The 11,566-nt window shown below is 36.3% G+C and overlaps 1 protein-coding gene and 1 long non-coding RNA gene across 2 annotated transcripts; one reads left to right on the plus strand and one right to left on the minus strand.

Annotated features, from left to right (window-relative positions):
- Positions 1-1,967: 1,967 nt before the first annotated feature.
- LOC128183475 (uncharacterized) lies at positions 1,968-2,933 on the plus strand. Its single transcript, XR_008243607.1, has 3 exons — positions 1,968-2,089; positions 2,491-2,616; positions 2,705-2,933. It is a non-coding gene; the product is annotated as an uncharacterized LOC128183475 (long non-coding RNA).
- A 1,813-nt stretch (positions 2,934-4,746) lies between these two features.
- Positions 4,747-11,010, minus strand: LOC128185795 (uncharacterized). Its single transcript, XM_052855458.1, has 2 exons — positions 10,287-11,010; positions 4,747-5,246 (listed from the first exon to the last, which is right to left on the minus strand). The coding sequence occupies exons 1-2, from the start codon at positions 10,549-10,551 to the stop codon at positions 5,107-5,109; spliced, it is 405 nt and encodes a 134-aa protein (XP_052711418.1). The 5' UTR covers positions 10,552-11,010; the 3' UTR covers positions 4,747-5,106.
- Positions 11,011-11,566: the final 556 nt, after the last annotated feature.

The following is an 11,566-nucleotide window of genomic DNA, read 5'->3' on the forward strand; positions in this document are numbered from 1 at the left end:
ATGTGAAAATGTAATGAAGAATAAAAAAGCCCGCAAAATAAGAGAAAATAGAAGATACATAGCAATTTGGCAGTAATTCCCATCCATACTCTATTCGATCTAGTAAATTTTAAACATTTTATTATAAAATGACCTTTTCACATTCGGCACTGTTTATTCATTTATGGTGACCTTAGACGTCAAACTACAGCGTATTATACACAATGGTATTCTTTATACATTCGACTGAAATATGTCATATATTAACAGCAACAACAGGCTCAGAGGCCTTGACGGTCACTTGTGCACCGTAGCCCCTTAAAGGACCTATCAGTAAGTCTCATGTTTGCATTTTAAGCTTCAATTTAGGGTCTTAACCTTAATCCTATAACTCTCTGAATTCCCACCTCCCCCATACACCTCTCTTATGTATTATTTGGTGTTTGCAAACACCAAATAATACATAAGAGAGGTGTATGGGGGAGGAATTTAATAAAAGTAGTGTTAGGTTTCGGAGAAACTCGGAATATACTCGGACTATATAAACAGTAGCTTCAGAGGCCAACAGTTGTAAATTAAACTTTTAGTGAAAAGGCCTTTGATAATTACTTGGCAATGAGTTAATTGACAGTTTGTACCCGAAAATGTTGTGAGATTTGATTGCCTTGGCGCACATTCGTGATTCAAGTCTATTATTAGCTATCAAGGTATTGTGAAGGCAAAGAAATATAACGCATATACGTGTTTTATATAGTGAATATTTCTAATAACAAAAACATGTGGTGTTTAATATAAATAATCTTAATTTTAATATACAATACGAGGCATTTTAGTTTCATTCATATTTCATTTTATTCAATTAAAATGTTATTTATTATTGTATAATAAAAATGTACCCAAATAAGACGAAAAGTGTTTGATTTGTATATTTTCATGTACAAAATTCAATGTACAAGGAAAGATAATCTTCTTAACTAAATTATCTGGGTAAATATTCCAAGGCAAGTTATATATGATGCATGTGTTTTTCTCTAACTCCATAAAATTTGTGCATTTAAAACATGTCTTATTATGTATTATTAATTTTAAAGGAATCAATTTTGTAACATATCATTTATTAAAAAGATATGCTCCGGATAGGATTTTATTTATAATTCTCTTATGACCTTAACCTTTGACCTAGAAACATCAAGGTCACTGTGCACTTTTTACCAAAAAACAAAACACTCTGTGGGTGTAGTATGAGCCAGATTGGGCCAATGAGAAAGAAAATATGGCCTAGACAAGCCATCTTGGACGGACAGACCGACGGTACATGTAGGACGGACGGACGGACGGACGGACAGACTGATCACTAAAATTATGATTACACGTGATAATGAATGCTGATATTCAAACTGATGTACATTTTAGAAAGTGTATGTAAATTTTTATCTTTAAAGGGCTATTATTATTCATATAATTATGTGCAAAAAACTACAGGAAATCATATACCGGTGTTGTATACATGTATAATTTATATATCGCAACATATTTTCACCAAACTCCTCCATGAAATATTTAATCCTACATCAGAAATTTCAGGTACATAACTTTGTTAAATATTAAATATTTATATTTTTATTTATTTAAAGCGTTTTTTACATTTATCAAAGTAGTGAGCCATTGTTGCTCAGGTGAGCGATGTGGCTCGTGGGCCTCTTGTTTTCTTCTAGTGAATGAATGAATATTTTTGCTCAAAGGTTATTATGATATATTATGTAAATGATTAGCAAAAAGTAGTGGAAGAAGAAACTTGGAACAAAGTAAAGTATTTGACTCAGGTTTGTCGGAAATTGTAATTGTTTTAAGGTGGCCTTCTAATAGAACCTCAAGTTTTCATTATGAAAAGTTATTGTTAAAACATTGGATTATTAGAATTTCAATACATGTACATGTATTACTTGGCTTACTATTGTATAGTATCTTCTACATCGAAATTTACTAAACTTGATATTACATGTAACTACTGAATTATCTTACAGTGCACAAGGAGTCGTCAAATGCTGTCCAGGATTTGTGTGGAACAAAATAGAAAATATATGCACTCGATATCAGACCAGCAAAAAAAGTAAATATAATTATACCAATGACCTAACTACACACTTAATGTTACATTTCTTAACAAAAATTTTAGAAGTAAAAAATTGTAAAATTTCATTTTTTTGCCAAATTGTTAGTCCTTTTTTCATTAACAATGGTGTTCGTTCAAACAGGGGTCGAACATTTATTTTATAATATCTTATACAAAGATACCTGACGTTTTAAATATGCATGTACCCTAATCCTTTATTTTAACAATAATATGGTCGATTTTTTTACTGGTTTATCTGCAACGATTTTCTGTTTGAGACACTTGCAAAATTATCAATCAAATATGTATCCGTTTACCGCTTACTACTAATATTATTGTATTTTGAAAAAAAACATCAGGTGCCTGTAATTAAATAATAATACCGGTATTTTGTTTAGAATGTGAACCTGGTTACATTGGACCTAACTGTGAATACGTTTGCCCATACCCCATGTATGGAAATAACTGCATATCAGAATGTCACTGCAGTGAAGACAATTGCAGTCCTGCTTACGGATGTCTTAGTATATTTATTTTTTCTACTCCTTTTTTCGTTTCATTACTGTTATCCAATTATATACTTAAAAACGCATGTGGGTTTTTAATTTGCAGAATGGAGCGATGCTGCCACAAGGCTTTCACAGAAATCTCAGATTTTACGCTCAACTACCGTGTCGCTCACAACGAGTGTAAATGGTTAGATCCTTTTTTTTTACTTTAATTCTCCCCTAAAGATAATTTTAGGCAACCCAAAGTACAAGACTTAGTGCGTGTATAACAATATAATTATTAAATGTATAATTATGTATCTGTTCATTTTCTTGAAGAAACCGTTAGAAATTCATCTAGTATTTGTTTAGAACTACCTTTTCGTGACTAATCGTATTTGCCCATTGTGAAAGTTCTCTGTCATTCGTTCTCGAAATGTCACTCGGCTTTTATATTTCAAAACACCATTTCTTGACCTCGGAGATTATAGTGAATATTTGCGAAATATCGTACTTGACTTCTTAAATATCCTGTACATAGGTAACACAAAAGATATCTCGACCAACGTCGGTGCGGACCATCCATAAAAGTTATAAAATTAAAAAAATCTAACCTACAGGGCCAATAGAGGATCTATTGCGAATAACAAAAGAATTGACCTATAGGGCCGATATGGAATCTGTCTTTGCAAAAAGCATATCAATTTCCATTCTACTTCTTGATTTTAGAGCATACACAGTAGACTCTGAGGTTCTAGTACTCATTATGTATTGTGATTGAAAAAAAGTTTCACAGTCGCTGTCCGAGCAGTATGAGTTATGGATGCTTTTCTACCTTATCTTTCAATTTAATTTTAAGTGTACTTTCGTTCTATATTACGATACATGTACTGTATATGCGTTTTTAACAACATAAAAGCAACTATAGAAAGTCTCCCGTGACGCGATTTCAAAGGTCGTTTGATGCACCAATTTTGTGTTGTTCTATTGAAAAAATATACACAGTATCCTTTAAAAAATAAGGAATGTGTTACATGTACTTTACTTCATTCCCGTAAATGATCATAATTACGATGATTAAATTCTCACTTCTCACAAACACCGTGTCCGCAATGACGTTAAAATCGGGTATTTATTTTCTTTATATCTCAAAAAGTTTTAAACATGATAATTCAAAATACATGAAACAGATTGGTATCAACAAGAACAACACAATTATTTGCTTTATCTATACTACTATATTAAAATAATAGACTCGATTTTTTGGGCTTTTATACCGAGAAATCGGAAGAGTACTGTATTTTGTTTTATATATCTTAAACATCATTGGTACTTCAAGATTACCAATTTGTTTTTATTTTTTCTTAATCAAGCTTCGCTAATTAATAATGAACAAAAATTCCTTTAAAAGATCCAGATATTATCTGGATTTTTTTATTTTACAATCTTGCGCATGCACATTACATTTAAGCTAAATCATGGAGGCTCTTTAGTTTATGTTTCCACAATATAACATTTACATGGATAAACTCAAAAACGATAACACAAATACGTGTAAATTTTCATTGAAAATTTGCTAAATATTCTGTTCACCAAAGAAACTACGGGAGATAACTCAAACTATGTGCATTTAATACTAAAAAATCCCGAGAGTTCAGAATGTCAAAATGGTAAATTGAAAGCGAGTAAAAAAAAGTTGGTGAAAAAATGTTGAACTCTTCATTAATATGAATTAAATTTTTAGATGAAAGGTATTTACATCCTCAAAATGGTTTGTATGAATAATTTGAATGTTATTTTCAATGCAGCTTCGTTTATTTTCTCCAAAAACGTTTCGAATCGGTTCTGCAATTTTTGCTACATTACAGGTATGAGAGGCATTTTAACTGTGATGAAGACCTATCCCGAGAAAAAGTTAGATTATTCTAACTTAGCAGAGTGTAGTGAATTATAGGCGTAAAGCTTGGTTATTTAAATGTCAACAATACAGTGTGTCGATGTGGCTGTTTCGTAAATGTCCGATATCACATGCAATGTCAACCTAACCCGTGGACGCACGGGTCAAAATCTAGTTTTTTAAATTTAAACTTATTTATTTCACAACGATTGACAAGCAAGTTCTTATATTATTATCCCAGATACCTAATGAATAACATGAAAACCAAGTTATCTGAGAATAGTTTATTTGGCGCTTCTGGCCGCGGTGAAATTATGGGGGCTACCGCAGGGCCGCCCCCAACAAAAGCAAGCAAGCAAGCAAAAAGCAAAGCAACAAGCATTAAGCAAACATGATGTAATCAATAGGCAATTATGACGTAATTATGACGTCATCAACAAGCAAATATGACGTTATCAATAAGCAAATATGACGTAATCATGCACTGGGTAAACACAAGTGCATTAACGTTCTACTAAATATTTTAACCTTACTTAAGCCATATACATGATATAAGCAACCTTGAATGACAAGTAAATGGACAAAAATTTTCACATGTGCATATCCATCATTATGGATTTGAATTAGGATCAACTGTCCAATATGACGTCATGAGCGTAGAATATGTGTCGACTCTTCCATTTGTGTTGAGGTGCGGTCGAAATACGCCATATGGATTTTTTCACCGCGACGTTATCCAGTGTAGCCGTTTTGATGAACCAGTGTACAGCTGCAATATAATAAAAAGGAAAACCACAGCAGTATACGCTCTTAAAGATTCACATGAACATAAAATCTTGTAATATGTAATTAAGTAAATCATGCCAAGTAAGAACAAAGACCATGTGCATTCTAACAAGTATGGGTAGTGGGTGGGTGGGATAAAAAAGCAAGATTATGTTAAAAATTATTTTAGCAAATTTACAACGTCTTACCTAATCCACGATTGTTTTAGAAAGGGGATTGTTCTAGAAGGGAAGTAACTAATATAAAAACACCCGTTAAAACCCAACCCGATCGTACTAAAAATTTCCGGCTAAAAGTTACTGAGATAAATGCGCATATCTGAGACAAGCTCCAATATGCGATATTATCCCAGATACCTAATGAATAACATGAAAACCAAGTTATCTGAGAATAGTTTATTTGGCGCTTCTGGCCGCGGTGAAATTATGGGGGCTACCGCAGGGCCGCCCCCAACAAAAGCAAGCAAGCAAGCAAAAAGCAAAGCAACAAGCATTAAGCAAACATGATGTAATCAATAGGCAATTATGACATAATTATGACGTCATCAACAAGCAAATATGACGTTATCAATAAGCAAATATGACGTAATCATGCACTGGGTAAACACAAGTGCATTAACGTTCTACTAAATATTTTAACCTTACTTAAGCCATATACATGATATAAGCAACCTTGAATGACAAGTAAATGGACAAAAATTTTCACATGTGCATATCCATCATTATGGATTTGAATTAGGATCAACTGTCCAATATGACGTCATGAGCGTAGAATATGTGTCGACTCTTCCATTTGTGTTGAGGTGCGGTCGAAATACGCCACTTGCAAGGGCCATAAATGCCCGTTGTCTGATGCAAATCTATTACGGGCATTTATGGAACTGCAACCGCCACAATGGGAGGACCAAAGACCATTAGTGACGGCGGCAGTACCTCAACACCGATGGTCACCAGCGGCCAGAGCTTGCTCATTTTCTTCTCCCTCAACCTTAAGTAACGATGTAACGACCTTTTCAATGTTTTCTAGGAATGAATCATTTCCCTTTTTTGACAAATGAACACCGTCATCATGAAATAATGTTGGGTCCTTAGTGTCAAACTGAGTATGTTTAATAAAACTCCCCCCCATAGACGTAACTAACAATATTGCTTCCCTATTGACTCTTTTTCTTGAGTCCTCCATGGCCCTAATGTCCTCTGAATACCTCCAATTGAATCTTGGGAGCAGGTTTGACCATACCAACTTAGAACGAGGGAAAAGCTTGGCTATTTGTTCCAGTGTGTCTTGTAGCTTTTCCAGCAGTGACTTTAACTCAATGAGACCTAGACTATTTGCTCCGCAGTGTATAATTAATACACCTGGGTCATTCTCAATTCTTCGCAGCACACGAAGCTTGGGAAGTAACTGACTAAGGACCATACCTCCATAGCCTTGCCACCAGATTTCGGTATTAACTATTCCAAGGTTCAATCCCCCCTTTCGTTCCCTGGACGCTATGCTCGCTCTCTTGACTATGGAGGATCCTATGACCCAGACTTTATTGACACCTATGTGCACAAAACTTGGTAGATGTTAAGCTTAGCTACTATTTACTAAAAATAAGGAATGTATGATACAAGACTAGCCCAATAATGCTTATCATTAACGAATATATGTTAAACTAAGTTACTACTTACTTAAAATGATGAATGTATGATGGTATATGAGACTATCCCAATTATTCTTATCATTAACGAATATATGTGCGATAGGCATTAGATTGCCATCTACCCGCCAATTGGATGACATGTTGTGTTTCGCCTTGAAGTGCTAATGTAGTAGCTGCTCCTATCCGAAAGGAGTGTGACTTAAAATTCTTACTATCAATGGATGACTGTGCCAAGACCTTAGCTAGGACCGCACTAAACTGATACCGTGTTAGTGGTTTCCCCGAAAAATGACAAAATAATGGTCCCGTAATGCTTGGGCGCACTTGCAAAAACTCCAGCATTGCTTTTACTGGGCACGTTACTCCATGTGATGCATTAACTGACAATGTCACTCCCCTACCACACTGATCGGTTTTGGAGCGTTTAATGCTTACCACAAGTTTGTTAGTTAACAGTGAAACATCTTGGCATTGGAGAATGGTTTCATGTGAATTACCCTTAGATAGAGCAATTTCACCTATCCTAAGTAATGCATGGAATGCAAGGGAAAAGGCAGCCTTATACAATGAGGTTTCATAATTGCTAGAGCAAACAAATTGAAGGTTTGGGATAATGGTTTGTAAAATGTCCAGTGTGATTGGTAACCGTGTGTCTGCTGTATTGGTGGATCTTCTCATACCTTGAAGTAGCTTTTGGGTGACAAAGTTTTTTGTGGGATCATATAATGTATGACTTTTGCATTTGAAGCTTATCGCTGCAATGTATGATTTTGCCGTCGAGTGTTTGTAGTGTTTTATTGATAGATGTGCAATAAACATGTTTAAGTGTGTGTCTGGTGGCGGCCAAACCAGTGACAACCCTTGGCCAATACGAAACTGTTCAAACGCTTGGATCCCTACCCTGTATGCCTCGCTAGTGTTCACTGACATAGATGCACTGAATAAACGCTCTATTTCGCTTGAGAGAGCAAGGTCTGGAATTGCTCCGGAATTGGCTGAGGTTGTGTGTCTGCTGCAGGTGCCAGGCTCCTGAAAGTGTCCCACTTTTTGCGGGAAATAGAGTCAGCTATTTGATTAAGTTTGCCTGGGATGTGGTTGGCTTTAAACTGAATATTGTACTTTAACGCAACCAACATTAAGGGCCTAACTAATGACATGACACGCTCTGATCTAGATGACTGTTTGTTTAAAATATGAACCAAAGCTTTATTGTCTATGAAAAGGATAAGTTTTTTATTATGCAGGAGGCTTCCCCAGACCATCAATGACAACACAATTGGAACTAACTCTAGAAAAGTAATATCCCGCAAAATTTCATTGTAAGCCCATGCTCTGGCCATTGAAGGAACATCCATTGGTCCTGAAAATAACAACCACAACCTAATTCTGCTGACCCTGCACTATCCGTGAAGAGTTTCAGTGTATCTGAGGTACTCCACTCACTGTCCGGAAAGTATACCACCCCATTAAAACTATCCAAGAATTCGATCCAGGTTTTCATATCTTGACGCATGGACCCCGATATCCGAATATGATGATTTGGTTTACTAGTTCCTATCATAGCATTGTAAAACCTGCGATTAAATGCTCTACTACCAGGTATAGCCTTGCTGAAAAAATTTAACTTGCCCACTAGAGATTGTAGCTCGACAACTTAATTTTCATCTTACCTACCCAAAATTTTAATAGAGTGGAAAGTTGATACACTTTCTTCTGTGGAATAGAGACTTGCATTTTGACCATGTCTATTTCCAGACCAAGAAACACTAAATTAGTAGTGGGCAAAACTGTTTTCTCTGCGTTCAAGGGTACACCAATTTCCAAACACAACTCCTCAAATTTTTGCATAATAAGTTTACATTGACTTGTGTTAGCACTCCCTATGAAGATGAAATCATCTAAGTAATGATGAATGGTATTGAACCCTGATCTTTCCTTAGCTAACCACTCTAAGAATGTGGAAAACATTTCAAATAGTTTACATGAGATGGAACACCCAAATGGCAAGCACTTATCAAAATAGAATTTACCTTCAAACTGTAAACCTAATAATTCAAAATCCCCTGGAAATATCTTAAGTAACCGAAAGGCGCTTTTTATATCAGATTTTGCAATAATTGTCCCTCTCCCCAATTGACTTATTGTTTGAATGACCGTGTCAAATGATGTGTATTTTACTGATGTGTGAATAGGGTCAATGTTGTGATTAATGCTTGCAGACGGTGGGTATGAAAGGTGCATTACCATTCGCCAACCGCCATCAGCTTTTGGAACAATACCTATGGGGGACACATGAAAGTTTAACATAGGGGGAGACTGAAAGGGGCCTGCCATTCGCCCCTCTGTAATTTCCTTATCTATTTTTTCTTGTAAAACATTTGGATGCTGCTTTGCAGACACTAAATTGCTACTAAAAATTGGAAACCGGGGACCCTCATATTGCAACTTAAACCCATTAACTAGACCCTCCCTTAAAGTATGTGCTGCCTCTCTATCTGGGTAGTTAATTAAATGTTCCAGTATTTGCTGTGTCTTTAGTGGGGAAACGCCCAGGGCCCATTTGTCTTGACTGTGGTGTAACATGTCTTGACTGTGGTGTAACATGTCTTGGCTGAGGTGTAAATTGTCTTGACTGTGGCAAGACTTGCCTTGGTTGATAGGTGGACTGAAACTGAGACGGTCTAAATGTAAATCCTTGTCCCCGAAATGACTGACCAATTGGGTGTGTAGGAGTCTGAGTGTCCATGCAGCGAATTAATGGATGTTTTTTGTTGCATCTGATGCACTGGTGCAGATAGGCGCAATGGATTCTGTTACAAGAATCTCTGTAGTTAAAGTCAAATCACTTGTTTGGTGAACTTGATGGACGATTTGTATTGGACTGGATCCCGGGCGTCATATACACCAGCCACAATTCACTATCTATTACCCCCCAGTTATTTGATGGGTTAATTGCCATCCGAAGCCTGTATTGCTCATCATATGTGACCCAACCCTGCGATTTTTCGGTCCCCAACCTAACGTCATGCATGTATTTGAATAGTTGGTGCGTTTTGCTAGGGTGGGCTGTAAGATATATGCATGCATAAATGATAAAGGCATCTGTCCATTTCTCAATGGTTGTCAATCTATGATTGTGTTTGGGCTGGGCTATAATTTGGCCTTGGGAGTCCATTGACAATGTGGATAGTTGTAGCCTATTAGCATCACGCACAAGCAGGGTGGCTAAATTAATGTATTCCCCATTGAGAATTTTTTGTTTGGTTGCATTATCTACATGGTAACCTAAATCTACTTGGGTTGAATTGTTTATGACAGGTTGACTAAAGTTATTGCCAAACATTAAAGACTGAGACTGAGCACCAATGTTAGTACCTTGTGCCATTTCTGTCGATTCTTGCTGGGATGAGCCAATAGCATCTGTTGGTCCTGCCACAGTGATGGATGGCGCCACCATCATGGGTGCTGTGGAGGGCTGAGGGGAATGGGAAGCCACCGTCTGATTCTCCACTGGAGGTTGCGCTACCTGCTCTGCTGCTGTGCTGCTGCTTGCACGCCCTGCCCTCTCGGGCCTCTGTCGTCTCCGGCCCCCACGCTGGCCCCTCGTCGCTGACAAATCCGTTTTTTTTGTTTTGGGCATTTTGCTCGGAATAATAAGAAATAATTAAAATTAGCAAAAATAGTAAATACTTAACGGATAAAATGGACGGTTTTTGAGTACATCTGCATTCTGTTCTTACTATCATACCCTCACGTGGTTTTCAGCCGAACATGAATAAAAACCATGTAAATAAATTCAATCGATCAAATATCTTCATAAAGTAAAACCATCCATCTATATTACTTCTGGCAGCGTACAACATTACCCAATATGAGTTGAATGCTTTGTTAAAACAGCCATAAAAAAGCAAGATTATGTTAAAAATTATTTTAGCAAATTTACAACGTCTTACCTAATCCACGATTGTTTTAGAAAGGGGATTGTTCTAGAAGGGAAGTAACTAATATAAAAACACCCGTTAAAACCCAACCCGATCGTACTAAAAATTTCCGGCTAAAAGTTACTGAGATAAATGCGCATATCTGAGACAAGCTCCAATATGCGATAATATATCTCGTTTGTACGGATGTTGTACGCAATGTGTTCCGTAATGTGGGGGGATAAAGCAAAAAAAATTTCAAACTGTGCATGATATTTTTAGAAGTAATTGAAAACATGGCGGTAAAGAAGTTGTTAATCCCGTAAGTGTATATAAATGTACATCCTTAAGTTTTACAACTGCAGTACCTCTCCCACACTTGTACCATTTCCTTTTTAAAAATATCATGCCTTGGGTAGTCAGCTACCGGGCTTACAATTCTTGTTTCTTGTGAACATGTGACCGACCATGCGTTACTGCTTTCAATATATACTTATACATGTACAATGTATATTGGGTGATTCAATTCACATAGATATATTTTTATTGTTTTAGAAGTAACATTGCTTACCAATACCAAGGAAAGTACATGTAAAAGGAAACGAAATGAAAATGCTGTACTCACCATCTTTATAATTGGTCTTTCTGCAATTGTAGTTATACTTTGTGCGATATACATAGGAAGCAGCCTTAAAAGTCATATCTTAAAGTCTAGCAATTGCATGTCCGCATAAT

Source organism: Crassostrea angulata, chromosome 5 (genome assembly GCF_025612915.1).
Source record: "Crassostrea angulata isolate pt1a10 chromosome 5, ASM2561291v2, whole genome shotgun sequence".
Taxonomy (NCBI): Eukaryota; Metazoa; Mollusca; class Bivalvia; order Ostreida; family Ostreidae; genus Magallana; species Magallana angulata.